General features: G+C 59.8%; 1 protein-coding gene across 29 annotated transcripts in view; it reads right to left on the minus strand.

Annotated features, from left to right (window-relative positions):
* Nucleotides 1–16,419, minus strand: part of WNK2 (WNK lysine deficient protein kinase 2) — a 116,061-nt gene that overhangs the window by 68,644 nt on the left and 30,998 nt on the right. For all 29 annotated transcript variants that reach the window (XR_011431148.1, XM_070248172.1, XM_070248170.1 and 26 more), the window contains 6 exons: nucleotides 14,450–14,622; nucleotides 13,995–14,215; nucleotides 10,967–11,124; nucleotides 8,325–8,413; nucleotides 6,334–6,553; nucleotides 625–907 (listed from right to left, as the gene is read on the minus strand). Coding sequence is in view for 28 of the 29 variants with exons in the window: in XM_070248172.1 (XP_070104273.1) it covers nucleotides 625–907; nucleotides 6,334–6,553; nucleotides 8,325–8,413; nucleotides 10,967–11,124; nucleotides 13,995–14,215; nucleotides 14,450–14,622 (1,144 nt within the window). In the remaining variant the exon portion in view is untranslated. The remainder of the gene's footprint in view (nucleotides 1–624; nucleotides 908–6,333; nucleotides 6,554–8,324; nucleotides 8,414–10,966; nucleotides 11,125–13,994; nucleotides 14,216–14,449; nucleotides 14,623–16,419) is intronic.

The following is a 16,419-nucleotide window of genomic DNA, read 5'->3' on the forward strand; positions in this document are numbered from 1 at the left end:
TGTCCACAGAACAGACAGAAAGGCCATGTCCCCCATCCTCAGAGCACAGTCAAATTTTGGGGACGCTGAGGGCAGAGGAGGACACTTGTTGGCCCAGACGTGCAGAAGACACTGGACTCTCTCCCAGTGGTCTGAGGAAGCTGGATAAAAACGATTCCCGCCAACCCATCGGCAGCATTCCCTCAATCTTACTAAAGGCCTCGAAGGTCCAGCACCGGAAGGCAGATAACCTTGAGAATGGATACTCACAGTGGCAAAGGCCAGAACCGAGACCAAGGCACCACCACTGGCAGCCCCTGGGCAGTGGCATCCCGGACCAGACGCCCTGCTGGGGTGGGGTACAGCCCTCAGGAGCCCTGTGTGGCCGGGACTGACATCCTCAGATGGGACAAGTAACCAGACTGAGCCACCCTGCCCTCGCTGGCGTGGGGCACGCGAGGTCCTGCGTCTGCATAAACAGTTGTCCCCCGTCCCCAGAAGCTGGACTTGAGGCAGCCTTAAAGCTCTCTGGTCACAGTTCTCTGTGCAGCACCGGGTATGCTCCCGATCCCCCTGGGAAAACGCTCGCCTACGCCAACTGTCCAAACCCGTGGGGGCTCGGGGACGCGGAGGGGCAGCACTCACAGGCCAAGGAGGTGGCGCTGGCCGGCAGCGCGGGGGGGAGGAGGTGCTGGTCGGCCTCGGGCTCCTCGGGCTCCGGCGGCCCAGCCTGTGTGTGGTAGGTCACCTGGACCTGCAGGGGTGCGGGTGGGCCCCTGGCCCTGTCGGGGCTGCCTGGGTCCCGCTGCTCCCTGGGCTGCAGCGCGGGCCAGATCCTCTCCCGCCGCCACTGGATCAATGCCACACGGTCACGGATGGACTTGGCCACGATCTTCAGGTCACTCTCGTGGAAGAATCCTGACTCGATCTGCAAAGGGAGTCACCATGTCATTACCGAGACCAGGCCTGCCCGTCTCGTCTCACTGCTGGGCCGGCCCTGCCATCTGCACAGCCGCCTCCCCCTCATGGGGTCTCCACTCAAAGTCCTCTCCTCAGTCCCTCACCCCCGGTTCGTTCCTCTCAGGACGCTCTCATCACCCTGTAAATAAATGTCCTCCCGCCATCGAGCATAAGTCCGCAAGAAGAGCGACCATCTGAACCCGCCCTGGGCCCACTCCTGGGAGAGCAGGTGCCAGAAACTGCAGGTGGGTGACTGAGGCAGAGGCACCCCAACCTGCCCCCCCGCAGGGCCCGGGGCTTCCTGGAGCCCTTGCCTGTGCTGGCCGAGGGCAGGAAGGGGTCCTGGGTGCATCTGTGTGCTCGGGCACAGGGACAAGGAGCTGCAGCCGGCCCGTCTTGCCATTCTCTGAGAAGTCGTGGAGGCTGGGGCAGGAGGCGCACTTTGTAACTTGAGACCAGGAGGGTGTGCACGGTGCCTGGCAAACCCTGAACTCAATTTACCCAACAGAGTGTTTAAGAGTGTCTGTAAAGGAGCCACTGATCTCCAGGAAACACACGGCTCTCTCTGAGGATATTTGTGGCAAAACCACGAAAGAGCGGAAGCCAGGCTCCCAGCCATCACCACAGGATTCCCCACGAGGGAAGGGAGAAAACCAGAGACAGACCTTCTGGCTCGGGATGGGAACCGTGTGAACTCACCATTTCCAATGTACAACAGACGTAAACACACACAGAGGTAGACACGGGTATGTGTGTACACAGCACAGTATGTGTACAAGGAAGAGAGCATGGTTGTGGGCCCGGGGCAGCCATGACCCACAGCATATAGGAGCCGGACCACTGTGAGAGGGTGGGGTTCCCCATGGACGGCAGGTCCAGGCCCCCAGGGAGAGGAGCGGCCTGGACATCTCACTGTGCTGAGAGGACGCTTGGAGAATGACAACCTGACGACGTGCAGGACAACACGGGAGCCAGCACCACGGCCTCCCACTGGCCGAATCTGGGACATTCTGAGCATCAAAATACACAGCAGTACCAGGAGAGTTTGAAGGACGTGTCCACAAATACCCAGAGGGGGACACAAGTGCTCTGTGGTGGCAGAAGTGACGAGCATCGCTGCCACCCTAGGGTTACACAGCAGCACACACCTGCAGTCTCACCTTCTCTCCTCTCACTCTGTCTCCGTCTCTTAGTCTCTGTCTCTGTCTCTCAGTGTCTCTCTCTCTCTCCATCTCTCAGTCTCTGTCTCTCTCTCGGTCTCTGTCTCTCCTGCTCTCTCTGTCTCTCAGTCTCCATCTCTCCCTCTCGCTCTGTCTCTCAGTCTCTCTGTGGATCACTTGCTCACGTGAAGCTGCGTCGCAAGCAGCCCTATGGAACATCCCACTTGGCTGAGAACTCGACCTGGTGAGCAAGCACGGACACCAACCCTCGCCCCAGTCAGCCCCAGCGGACACCCGGCTGCCCTCACGAGGGGCCCTGAGCCAGAAGCGCCTGCTCAGTCACTCTCAGAATCCCGACCTGGAGACCGTGTGACCCGAGTGTGCACAGAGCTGCATTTGGGGTGGACTATTGAGAAGCGAAGGTGATGGAGCACGTTATCTACTGAATAAAAGGGAAACCATGGGTCACAAAGACATACATAAATGGAAAGTTTGGTGAAAATGCAATATTTACACAGTTGCCAGGTACCTCCCTATGAAACAGTTATTAACTACAGCTTCATGTGGATCCCCAGGTAGACCCGTTCAACCACGTGACCGAGGGTGCGTCCCCAGGGGGTGGCCACGGTAGCAAGCGTTCCTGCGGACATGCTGATGGTCACAGAGGGTGCTGAGCCGGGACGGCCAGCCAGCCCTTCACGCAGTCCACTGACGAAAGGCGCAACCTTGACGCTGGACAACGGGGCCCTGAGCAGGACCGGCTGCTCTCCCAGGTCTGAGGGCCAAGGCAGCTGCACAGGAAGGTCCAGGTACACAGTATTTTGGGGGTGCCGGGCATCAGGCCAGACATCAGTCACTTCAAACGGTTCTTTGCTGTGCATTTGCAACGCTTCTCTAAGTCTGTGATGACTTCAAGAAACTTCCAGAAGTCAACCCCGTGACAGATTTGCTGCTGAGACTCCGCAGACGGTGCCGAGGCCTCCTCGCCAGGACGGTGGGAGTGAGCAGGTCCATGCAGCTGGGACACATGCGAGGGCCGAGGCTGGGCCAAAGCCCCCACCCGCCCGCCCACCAGCAGGGCCCACGCGGCTGACCTGGTGGACCCAGCAGAGGCCGCTGGAAAGAAGGCGACCCACAGACAAGCCGCCACTGCGGCTACCTGCCCGTGACCCACTTTCCCTCCCACCTCCGTGTTCACAGTCACCCCCAGCGAGCCTCTCCAAGGTGCTGCTTCTATTTTTTCCCGAACGGGGAGAATTCAGCCACGTTCTGTGCTGCACTGCAACGTCCCATTATCCGGAGGCCGTGAAGGCAGGAGGAAGGAACCCCTGGGCTGGGCCTCAAGCTCCTGTCCCTGGGGGTCCTACTGACGGGTCACTCTAGACCAGAGCCAGCCCAGGTCTCTGGAGAACCCGTCCTCCTCTCAGATCCCGATGTCTTCGCTCTGACCCATGTCGACGCGCACCCGCCCCACGTCCCCACCTGCAGGACCTGCCGGGAGGTGATTCCAGAGGGAGAGGAGAGAGCTGTGGCATGGGCTCCCTCCCACCCTGAGGGCGGCCTTGTCTGGCTCCAGAACTTCTTCAACACCCGACACACGCTGATCTCGGGGGTTAAGAACAAGGCCCCAACCTGCTGCAGGCCCCTAGCACTGGAGGTGGGGTGACACCCTACGTGCCACTGCATCTCTTCGGCAAGCTGCTGCCTGTTCACGACGCCCAGCACTGGCTGTCTCCTCCTTATACTACTCTAAGTTTTGAAGAAGTAGGTGTGTTGAGCTACAGCCATGGGTAAGTGACCGCCCCACAGAGCAGCCAGGGGAGTGGGCCCTGAATCTCCGCCCACTAGGACCTCCTCTGCCCAGCCCTGGGACCCACCAGGAGGCCCTGGACCCCAATGTTGGCTCTCTGTCGACAGATGGGCGGGGAGGGTGGAACCTGACCAAGAGCCAGGCCCCCACGCTGACCTGCAAGGCCCAGCTAGGAGCCAGGAGCAGAGTCCAGCTCACCGGGGCTCACGCAGGACTGAGACCGGCCAAGGGGCCGAGGCTGCTGTCAGCTCATCATGACAGGCAGCTCCCAAAGCACTAGGCCTGCTGTTTCTTACAGAGACCAGTGGTACGTGTTGTTTTATTATTATTCTTTAATGGAACACAGCGACTCGCCTTCTGTGTGGATGCCACACTTCACGGAGGATGTCCAAACACGGGAAAGTGCTTTTAAAGGAGATGGGGGGAGGGGGAGTGCTGCACCCAGGCTGTGAACTGGCGGAGACACCGTGCCCCGGGCTCCAGCCGGGCACATGAACTTGGTGCAGAGGCCGCAGCGCGCATGCTCCAGGGCGGGACAGGGTGGGGCTGCAGGAGGAGGCTGGCACTCCTGTCCTCAGTGTTGAGGCAGAGGAAGGTGAGTCCTCTGGGGAGGGTGAGCATCCCGGGAAGGGGCCTACCACATTGGGGCACCACCTTCTTACAACCAAAGAGTGTCTGGGACGAACTGGGCAGAAGGAGCACCCGGCCACCGCAGCACAGATAGCACTGTGCGTCTGGGTCCTGTGCGCCTCCAGGACACGCCACCACGGGGAATCCGTGTGTGCTGACGTCCTGTTGTCCTCTCCCGTCGCTGCAGCACCTGACCCACGCTCAGCTCCCACCCGAACCCCCCACCTCAGGCAGGAAGGTGCCCAACAGCCCAGCGCAGAGCAGGCACGATGCTGGGGATGACTAGGGCATGCTCACTGCTTGTGCTTCCTGAGTCCCCTGGCCCCAGCAGCCCCAACCCAGACACTCACTCAAGGCCACCCGAGGACCCACCCCATCTCCACGTGGGGCTGTGCCCCTCGAGGCCGGCCTACCCTCCTGATGACACCTGGACAGGGAACACTGGTGGCCAGGTTCCCCAGTGCCCATCGTTGCTCCAGGATGCGACCCCCACTCCAGAACCTCATCTCACAGGCTGTCACATGCACCGCCTCACTGTCACTTGTTTGTGCTTTAAATTCCAGCAGAAAGCCAAAAGGGACCCCGTGTCACAGCACGAGGGGAAACGGGGTCCTGAATTCACAGGACTAGCGGCTGGTAATTATCTTAGTGCCACTCCCAGCAAGTACACGGCGATTCAACTGCACACCACACGGTCATCGAAATGCCTCCGGAAGCACGGAGCTGACTGACCCCATTAAATTCACTTACAGCAGAGGCATCTCTGTTTCTGGGACCAAGGATGTGACCGGCAGTCAGGAAAGTGGGGGTGGTCCTGACGTGGGCTCTGGCCCCTTAGCGGGACATCACATGGACTGCATGTGCCAGACACAGTGGGGACACAGGCCGCTGTCCAGTGGAAGGCAGGGCCCTGGCTGGCCACACGGCTCCCGCTCCTGCCCCACACTGACCTGTTGCACCACCTACACCAAGCTCCACGGACCCTTCACCTGCCACACGCCTGGGCCCCCAAGCCCACCAAGTGCCCTCACGGCTGTGGCTCCCACACCTCACGCGGCACAGCCAGCCTCAGTTTCCTCATCTGAGCAGAGCCTCGGGGAGCAGTGGAGTCAGCCCAGGCTGGTCACGCGGATCTGCTGCCCACCCGAGCCTGCACAGGCTGCTGCCCTCCCAGCTCTTCCAGCCTACCGTCCAGCCGCAGACCACTTCCTCCTGCCGAACCCACACGGGCCCAGGAGTCCAGCTGTGAGAACCCAGCAGCCGAACCCATGGGACTTGCTAAGTTTCTGACATGTGCTGCGTTCAGGGAAAGGTTCATCCAAGAAAGTGGAAGAGACCGTGTGCTTCTGTGACCGAGCCCGCTCTCCCGCCACGTGCGCCGGCTTCACTCTCCCTCCGTTTTTCTAGTGACAATCACCGTCTCTCTTATTTCTTACGTGCACATCTTCCCTCCGCACCCCTGCGACCCCGCGCCCTCGACCACAGTGCCCCTCAGCAGCAGATGGAAAATGGAACTCCAGGGCCCGCGCAAGTGCCAAGGCAGCAAGAATCCGGTCACAAGCAGGCCTCTCCTGACACATCAAGGCCAGGTCCCTCTGTGCGCCAGGTCCTGCGCCTGTGCAGCAGGAGACCCCTCCCCACGCCCCGCGCCCCACATGGCTGGGGATCCTGTGCGCGCCCCAGGCCTGCCGCTCACCACTGGACCGCGCGCCCTTCTGACCTCGGTCTAACTGTTGGAAACCACATGCTCTCAAGGCACACACCCGCATTTTTGGCCGCAAGGGGCCACCTTACCATCTCCTGGGCCACGTCGTCCGGCGTCTCCCTCTCCAGGTCAAAGGTGAACTCAATGGCCCCGTTGTCCTTGGGCTTGCCCTTCAGTTTCTTGGGGTCCTCAACCCAGAGCCGCAGAGCAATGGTGGACTTCCTGCCGTGGTCCTCCTCGGCCAGCTCCACCCTGACGCCGGTGTCCTCCGCGAAGAAGGCATGGCTGAGCAGGTCTTTGATCTCGTACCTGCGGAGGGGCGGCTGACGAGCAGGGCGCGGGCACACCTGCCAAGGGGCCGTGCACACGGGGTGCTCCCTCCAGAACGTTCCCTGACTGTACCGCCCAGTGGGCAGGCTCTGGCCTCGGGAACGGCACCCAACAGTTTACATGTACTTCCCTAGCTCCCGGGGAGGAGATCACACTTCACTGTGCAGTCTCTAAGACTCGTTCTCCCTCGTTACAAAAAGAACACATGCCGCTGTGAGACTCAGGGAATTCAGAGTTTTCACCCAGGCTCCGTGCCGTGCAGACAGGCCTGCGGAGGAGCTGTGGGCTCAGTCACCACAAGACACCTGCTCCAGGGAAGACTGAACCGGACAGCGAGGCTGACCACATCCCAGAGCTCACACGGGCACCTGAGGGGTCTTGGCCTTGGGAGAGGGACATTTTCAGGGGCTCCCCAGGATGCTGAGGAGTGTGGCTGCTGGGTGTTGCCATGGTAACCACTTTGTCACCCAAATCCACATCCCCAAACACTAGGTCAGTTCCTGTCTCCAGCAGGAAGGGATCCAGGTGCTGTCCCGGGCCTGGCGTCCTCCCGGGGTCCTGTGTGTGGTCACCCTGGGCTGCGAAGTCCAGCGGCCCACCCCCCTGGGCAGATGGAGACCACACCCCCCTGGATGGCCTGCGGGTCACAGCTCAGTGAGTGACCTTCAACAAGGGCAACAAATGCCCAGGGTCTTGGAGGTCTTGGCCCCTGGGGGGAGGGGGTCATGGCCGTTGCGGGGCCAGAGGTCATGGCTCCTGAGGGGACAGAGGTCATAGTTCCTGGGGGGTGTGGAGGTCACTGCCCCTGGCAGGGGGAAGGTCATGGGCCCTGGGGCTCTGTCTGTCCTGGTCTGGGAGGTGGTCTCACACACAGGGTCTGCTCTGAGGACTCCTTGGCTCTACAGGGTTGTTTCTGTACTTTTCTGGTGTGGGTTATATTTCACAACTTTTTAGTATTTTTCTTAGAGAATAAAACAGGATAATTGCAGGGGGCAGAGAGAAGACCTAGGGGTCAGGACAAGGCCGCTGTGAGAGAAGTGACAGCCTTGGGAAAGACAGGGGTGAATGCTGGGGACGGGGATGGGGTGAGGGGCATGTGCTAGGGGTGCAGGGGCAAGGAGGGCACCCAAGGGGGCGAGGAGGAGGTGAGGGAGGAGAGAAGGAGGAGGGATAGAGGGCTCTGGGGGGAAGAGGGGCAAAGGGGGGGGGGAGGAAGGCTCAGGATGCAGGCCAGGCTCCCTGGCTGACCAGCTGAGGAAGGAGGGGCCCTAATCTGAGGTGGGGCTGGTTTGGGGGATCGTGAGGGCTCTGCCTTGAACCTGTGACTTGAGGTGACTCAGACACAGGTGCATGCAGCCCGGAGTTGAGAAGAGGGCAAGATGAGATGAGATGCATCGGGAGGCAGGCACGGGGGTGTCCTCCAGGCCGTGGGTATGGATGGGCCCACCGGGGAAAATGCACAGAAAAAGGAATGAGGGCAGAGCGAGGCTCCAGGAGCTCCCATGCTCCAGGCTGGGTGGGCAAGAAGCAGCCAGGAAAGGAGAAAAGAGGGGGCTCCAGAACCGTCCAGGCGGCAGAGGCCAGGCCGCGGCTGTGCCCTGACTGCCCAGCAGGCTCGCTGGCACCCAGGACATGGCGGCCTGAAGTGGCCTATCCATCTCCTAAACCTCTTCTTGGGGGAACCCAGCTCTGCAGACCAGCTGGAGCAACGTCAGCGAGAGCACCTGACCCCACGTGGCATGCGACTCACCTCTCCTCCTTGTTTTTGCAGATACACTCTCCAATGATCTCCTTGATTTCGGGATCGTGCACTTTCTCAAAGCTGGCTGGCTTGATGCCCTGAAAAGAGATGAGCAGTCACCTGACACCGAATTGGCCTCTCGCCTCACACCAGCCCAGCAGAGGAGAAGGCAGAAGGGCATGAGGCTCATTCTGGGGTTCATTCCATCCCAACTCCCCACTTGGGAATGGCGTCTGGGAGTAGTGAGGTCTGGGGAAGAAAGACTCGGGGGATGCTCGCTCCTCCCAACCAGCCCGTCACTGCACAGAGGGGACGGAGCGGGACAGGGCAGATCTGCCCGAGGATACACACCCACCTGCCAGCAGAGCATCCCTGCTGGACGAGGACCCACCCCCACAGAGGCTTCCCATCTCACCACACGCCCGCTCAAGGGTGCTGAGGGCACTCTCTGTGGCTGCTGCCACTGGCCGAGGGCCACCAGAGGCTCAAGCCCCATTGTGGCCACAGGTGGGGCTGACTTTCAAGGCCTGGTGGCTTGTTTCACAGCCACAGCCAGGCTGGGTGACTTTCAGGCAGCAGGGACAAGGGGTGGCCGAGTGTCCACACCGACCAGGGACCCAGCAGGTGCCAGCCTGGGGGCGGCCACGGCTCAGCCAGCCCAGAGCCCAGACGCAGGCAGAGGGGTCCAGCACAAGCAGGACCTGCTGCAGCATCTGTCTGCCATCTGCTGGGGGAGGGGACTCAGGGAGGGGCACCTGGTTTTAAAACACACTGGGGGCTCGAGCCCCATGTTCTTCCTCCCTCAACAAAACTGCGCCTCCAAAGGCCTTGTCCTGGTGTTCTTTTTTGAACGTCGAGAACGTGAAGCCTGCGTTTTCCCATGGCGGGGAGGGAGAGGCGTGCCCCTAGCCCGGGGGCAGACCCAAGAGCAGGACCCCCAGCAGCTCCACTGCCTGGCTGGGCCCCCGGACCTCCAGGTCCTGTGCCCGCAGCCAGCAGGAGTCACACTGCACCCAACGTGCAGGGGAGTATGTGAGCAACAGACGCAGGACCCTGGGCTTCAGGAGCGGCCGAGGGTCCCCCTCAGAGATGAGGCCTCTGCTGTTTCACTGAAGCCAAGAGAAAAAGGTTTAATTACACCAGGAGGAAGGGCAGAGTCCCCACGGGGGCAGAAGACCTGAGACACTATAAACGCAAGTAAGTGTGTGCATACAGTGTCATTCAATCTCTGAAAGGTTGAGGCCCCCAAAGCAGGTGAAGAATGTGCCAGAATAACAAGGTGCTGTTTTGAAGGGGCTCACGTCTCCAGGCTCAGAAGCACGGAGTCAGGCAGCTGATGGCAGAGGACACCTCAAGACCCAGAGAGACCCTGGGGTCAGGGGCTGATGTGGGAGGCTGCACCAGCATGTGGGTGAGAAGTGAGGAACCACAGGACTCGGGGGCAGGGCCGAGGGCAAGGGCATCGATGCAGATGACACACCAAGGATCAGCAACATGCCTCCGGCCTGGTTTCCTGAGGGAGGCAGAATGGGGCTGAGCCCTACTTTGCCCAGACCAACAGGGGTCCACAGAGGAGCCCTGGGACCCTGGCCAGTGTCCTGTTTCCCAGGGCCCAAAGACAGGCAGCGAGGCTGCTGGAGAACCAGGGTGGCCAACGAGCACGTGCCCAGGGGGCTCAGTCTCTGTCTCACCAAGCCCAGTGGATGGATCACCACCCCATCCATCTGTGCAAACCAGAACCTGCACCCAGGCACCACTCCAAAACCTGACGCCCCTCGAATTCACCCCCAGCCCCTCGCAGGACCACTGCCCACAGGCGATGGGCCCACCCTCTCCAGCCAGCACCACCGGGGAGCTGCGCGCCTATCTGTGGGTCTCTGACCCACAGACACAGTGCCACCAGCCAAGGACTCTGCCTTCCTGCCTTGCATCCTCAGTGGCAGATGGGAGGGGCTCAAAGTGAACTACTGACGGATAACTTAGAATTAAGAACCAGAGGGGAGAAACAAGCTGTGACCTGCAGGGAGGGCTCAGGGATGGGGGGCAGATGCCCCGGGTGCCAAGAACCATGGCTCCTCATGTGTCTTCAGAAGGAAGGAGGGTGCATCGGGGTCTGCACGAGGCAGCCAGGACTCGGGGTCGTGGCGCCTCTTGCCCGCAGGCACAGATGGGCAGTGAGGGACCAGGGCCCAGAAACTCTAGGCCCAGCTGCTCCGCCCTGGATGTGGATGCTCCCTCCCCGTTCCCCACCCAGCAGGATAGTAGAGGGAGGACAGGAGGATCTGTTTGCACAGCCGAAGCCACGCAATTAAAGCTGATAACTGCCTGGGGACACGCCGCTGTAAGGTGGGGAAGCCAGCAGCCCCCAGGGTGGCCTGAGTGCCTCCTGGCGAGGCCCTGCCAGTGCCCCAGCCTCACGGCACTGTGTGGACCGTGACAGCCTCTGGGTACCATCCCAGCACCCTTATTACTATTACTGCTGTGTGGTTTCCACCTCGAGCCCAGAGACCTGAGCAACCCTACCACTAGGCCTCAGTTTCCCCATCTGTAAAGTGGCTTCATTCCCCTCCCCACATGGCTGCTGTGAGGATCTCATGGAGCAAAGAGACCAGCCATGGCGCATGGCCCACCGTGGTGACCAGTGGACTTACACAGGTGACCTTGCGGTAGATCTGGGCAGCGTTCTGGCACTCTGAGTAGGGGTACTCCGAGGTGGCCATCTCCAGCATGCACATCCCGAAGGCATAGACGTCCACAGACTCGTCGTAGTGCTCCTCGTACATCTCGGGCGCCATGAACTCAGGGGTACCTGTGGCCGAGAGCAAGAGGGTCAGTGGTCACTGGGCCTAGGAGCCCCTCGCCTCCTCCCCGTCCACGTGCCAGGGTCAGCCCGGCCCCCGCGCTCTGCACCATCAGACCTGGAATCCAGGATTCCAGGAGTGCTCTGCAGACAGAAGTTCCCCAAAACTCTCCCAGACCCTCCTGAGTCGGGGTCAGATCAGTTCGCAGAGCCACCGCCTGCCCACAGAGCTGGGAGACCATTACTTCCCAGGGGCTGGGGTCTGTGTCCAGAACACTAGAGCTGCCACATCCAGGAGCAGACCCCCACGCTCACCTCTCCTAACCACGGGCCTGGATAGCCCGGAGCAGACAAAAACTCATGGTCCCCACAGCGCCACTTCAATTAGGAAAACCCAGAAAGGCCCCGTGTCCCCAGAGAGGCCCCACACGCAGAGCGTGCAGCAGCACAGACGATGAGGCAGCTGCCTGGGACAGCTGGGCAGGCGGCACTCACCTGGCAGGTACCAGCCAGGTGTCAAGGTGGGAACCGCTCACACAGTCTAAGCACAAAAGGTTTAAAATAACGCTTACTCTGAATTTTAAAGGACACGGGAGACTTGACCATAGGCTGAGTGCCATAAACAACATACACAACTGCACGCGCACGCTGACTCCCTGCGTAGAGCCACGAGCACAGACCAAAGGCCTCATCTGGAGGGGTTCCAGCTGACTTCTCCTTTAGTTACACTGCTCTGGGTTCTTAAGTTTTTCTGTAACAGACTTTTGCTTTAAAAATCACAACCACCTTTCATTAAAACGGGTCCAACCAAGTGTTTGCTGAGCTGAATGCAAAGAAAAGAGGCCGCTGACCTCGACAAGCTGATTCACCTTCTCCGTCTGTGCTGAGTCTGGGAGATTTTCAAATGCTCCAGGTTTTTAAAAAAGCAGATGCAAACCAGCACACACAATTGTGTTAGAAAGCAGGTGGGGGCCACGTGTCCGCGGACATCTGAGATGCGGCCACGTTACTGGGGGGTTGCGATTTCTCCTTGTTTACCCCTAATTTCAATTTAACACGTATTATATGTTTAACAAAAACATGATGAGGCCACAGATGAGGCCTTTGGTCTGTGCTCGTGGTTCTACGCAGGGAGTCAGCGTGCGCGTGCAGTTGTGTATGTTGTTTATGGCACTCAGCCTACGGTCAAGTCTCCCGTGTCCTTTAAAAAAAAAAAAAACAAAAAAAGTCAACATTTTGGGAAAAACAAGAATCTATGTTTATATTTATGTATATGCATAAAGAGTTCTGGAAGATTCCATCAGAAAGAATGGAGCTGAGTGGAGAGAGAACAGGAGTCTGAGGGACGCTGCACTGGGAACTCTTCCTCCTCTTAGGCTGTTGAACCACATGATTATGCTGAGAATTTTTTGTGCTTGGCCGTGTCCATCCACAGGGAAGCGGGAGAAGGGAGCCTCAGGGCTGCTGGCAGGAGGCCGGGAGCTTAGCCGGCCCAGGGGGCCTCCACTCACCAGGGGGCCCTCCACTCATCTGGCTCAGTCTCTTCTGAGACCCTTGGGAACCAGGAACGCTGCTCTGGAGGAATATTTTAAGGCCCCAGATGACCTGGCTTTGGGGGTGGGCAGTGGGTGTGCGGGGTGCCCAGCTCCCAGCCAGGATGGGGACACCCAGTTCTGTACATGTGCTTGGACCACAGACATGCCCAAACTTCCTCTCTTTCCTCACACTGTAGCCATTTAAGTCTGAACGTTAAAAAGAACATGCTCACACACACAACATGTGTGTGTCCAGTGCCTTCTGGGCACACCGGCACCTCCTTGGCCTCCACAGCCAGGCCCAAGCCTACTGTTCCCATTTCACAGACAGGCAAACTGAGGCCTGGGTCAGCTCACGCCCCAGCCCTCGTCTCCCCCAGCAGCCACCCTGCCCCAGACATCAAACTGCAAACCCACTGCCCCTGCAGGAGAAGCTTCCAGATTCCCAGCGGTTTCATTATTCTACAAACAGGCCGAGTTCTGTCCCCCAACATGCAGCAAAACCATGAACTCAAATCCCTAAGACCAACCTCTTGTCGTCCTGCTCATGGGGGAACCAGCCCTCACGTCAGGCACTCAGGGCCTCACCTAGCCGGGGAGCCTCTCCCGATCCCCACCTCCCCTCCCCTCCCCTCCCCTCCATCCCATCACCTCCCCTCCCATCCCCTTCCATCCCATCCCATCCCATCCCATCCCACCCCATCACCTCCCCTCCCATGCCCTCCCATCCCCTCCCCTCCCCTCCCTTCTGGGCTTCTAGAGCCACAACCTGGAGCCACCTGGCCCTGCAGCACTTTCCAGACATCTTGAACCCCGTAAGCAGCTGCCTGCAGCCCCTCCAAGCACTCTCTTTGCAAAGCCTGGGAGGGTCCCCATCCAGGCCCACTGGACACGTCATGCCCCCTGTGTGCCACGTCCCCACCCAGGGCCAGCACACCAGACCCCTATCTCCACACGGCAGCTACAGGCTGGGGCCCCACCCAGAAAGGCCACTGGGGGCTTCTCAGAGAAGGATGAGAAAGGCAGAGGCAGAAATAGCCAGCAAAGAGGCATCCACACCCAATCCCTCAGCCTCATGCCCGGCACGCTCACTCTGTGCCCCCAACACCCCAGGGCTCCTTCCGTGGGCCTCAAGCTTGGGGTGCCTGCCTCCCCACCCACTGACGCCAGCTCCAGCCTCACCGGCCACCAAGTCCCCATGTCCCTCTGCTGTCCAGGCCTCCTTCCTGCCCCTGAGTGCACAGAGCACGCCCAGCCTCATCGCCTGACCTGCACAGCCAAGGACACACACACAGGCCACCGGAGGCTGGCCAAGGGGCCGGGGACACAGAGAGACCAGCTTACCAATCACACTCTTGGCAAAAGACGCCCTCTTGAGGGTGGCCAGGCCCAAGTCGCCGATCTTCACCGAGCCGGTGGGCCCAGTGATGAAGATGTTGTCACACTTGAGGTCCCGGTGGATGATGGGGGGCGTCCTCGTGTGCAGGAACAGCAGCCCCTTGAGGATCTGCCGGCACCAGCTGCGCAGCACCTTGGGCTTCATCACCTTGAATCTCTTCAGGTACCTGCGGCGGGAGCGCGGCTCACCGGCAGCTCAGGTGGGGAAGAGCTTCTGGCTGCTGGGGGGCTGTGTATTTATCACCCAAACAAGGACACTTCTGAGAGAAGGGTGCTGGCCGCACACCAGCCAGGACAGCCCCAGGCAGAAGGCGTGCCCGGCGCCCCAGCCATCACAGCCCCTGCACCCTAGGCCAAGCCCACCCCCAGGCCCCGGCCAGCCAGCCGGGTGGCGCGCTCACGTCTTCAGTGTCCCTGAGGTCATCAGCTCGGTCACCAGCACAATGCACCGCTTCCCCCTGGCACTGGACTCCCAGAAGTCGTAGAAGCGCACGATGTTGGGGTGCTGCAGCCCCTTCAGCATCTCGGCCTCCTCCTTGAACCGCTGCCTCTCTAGCTTGGTGAGCTTCCGGTCCTGCAGGGAAACACAGAGGCTGAGGCGGATGCCCCGCACGGCCTCCCCGCCAGGCGTCCACGGAGGCGGGGGCGATCCCGGGCTGGAATCCGCCAGGCCACTCTCTCTGCTCCTTAGGTGAGGAGCACAGCAGAGGGAGGGGACCAGATGTCCAGGGTCACAGAAAGTCTGCCCGGGTCCCGAGCCCTGCCCGCCTTTCCCCAGAGAGAGCAGAATGGCTGCTCATGGTTCTCCAGCGCCCATGACATCCAACCCTGCGGCCTCGTCGACCCAGGCAGCCCCTCCTTGCACAGGGAGCTCAGCGCAAAGACCTCTGGGCCAGAGACCTCTGCACTGCCCACACAGCAACGCTCACATCCCTCCCCTAAAACCACCTCTGAGGCTGCACCCCCTCTACCCCCTTCCTGAGCACTGTTAGAAGGAAGAAGCATCAGTCTCCTTCTAATCTACATGACTTCATGGACACGTTCACGACCACGGCAGATGAGAACCAGAAAACCAGGACTCGCCAAGCCCACATGGGTGGCGCTGGAGGACACGGCTGACGCACCTCCCAGGCCTGGGAGCACCCACGTCCTGGGCACCGACCACGACTTAAAGTTTACACAGGAAAGCGCAACACCCCCACCTCGTCCGGGGAGCCACGGATGGGATGCCACGCCCCACCAGGGAGACTAGCAACAACCCCCAGCCCCTCCCTGCCCCACCTCATCCTGACCCTGCAGCCTGGGTCCTGGCCCTTCCCTCCCTAAGACCCTCCAACAGATTCTCACCACAGAGCGCTCAGAGCAAGCCCCAGTGCGCTATTGCCAACTTCATCTCATGGACGACCCTCACCTCTGCTGAGCCCAGCACAGCCTTCTCCCCCAAACTGAGCACGCGCCCCCAGCGCCACATCCTTCCCGGCCCAGCCGGCCCACAGAGCCCGTGCCTGCGCCCTCCCTACAGGAGGGCTCCCAGAAGGGAACGGACACATCTGAGCACGGGGCGGCGAGCCCTGAGGAGCCCTGAGGAGTCCAGGAAGAGAGACGTGGGGAATTTGGAGATGCAGGGAAAAATCAGAGCTGAGAGGAAACGCAAGCCAAGATGCCTAGGGTCCTTCCGAGAGACCCCAAGGATATCCAACCAGACTCCAAACACTCCAGAGAGAGGGGCCTGGGACCTTGACAAGGCCGTCTGACTGGAATTCTATCCCAAATGGTGCTGTCCCCATTGGGTGTTCTCCCTCCTGCCAGCCCCACCCCTACAAGCCTCTTGGCCTCTTCATGCACCAGTGGGACCACATGGCATGATTAGCAATGGGGCAAAGAGATATCAAGAGAAACCAGGCTCGGCTGGTCCCAGAAAAATAAGCAATTCAGGGACAGAGGCAACTTTGAAAAAATCTAGTTCATGTCCTCATAAGGACCCAAGGGGCTGACACGTAAATAAGAGCACACTTCCACTTAAGGAGGAAGATCAAGGAAGAGCTCTTGCAAACTGAAGCTCAATGTTTTAAAAATAAGACATTCTGTAATCCAACGAAACATCAAGTACAAAGAAGTCAACGTTTAATCTAGATAATAACATGGAAACATGTTCTGCTCATCAAAAATGATGATTTAAGAAAATAAAAGTCAAGCCACCGAGCGAGAGAAACTATTCTCAATGTATGTTTTTGACACGAGACCAGATCCAGAATACAGACAGAACTCCTATAACACGATAATAAAAAAGACCTGAACAGATAGATCACAAAAGATGCAGAAATGGCCAATAAGTACATGAAAAGGTGCTGAGCATCCTGAGTCACCGGGA

Source organism: Equus caballus, chromosome 23 (assembly GCF_041296265.1).
Source record: "Equus caballus isolate H_3958 breed thoroughbred chromosome 23, TB-T2T, whole genome shotgun sequence".
In the NCBI taxonomy this organism is placed as follows: domain Eukaryota; kingdom Metazoa; phylum Chordata; class Mammalia; order Perissodactyla; family Equidae; genus Equus; species Equus caballus.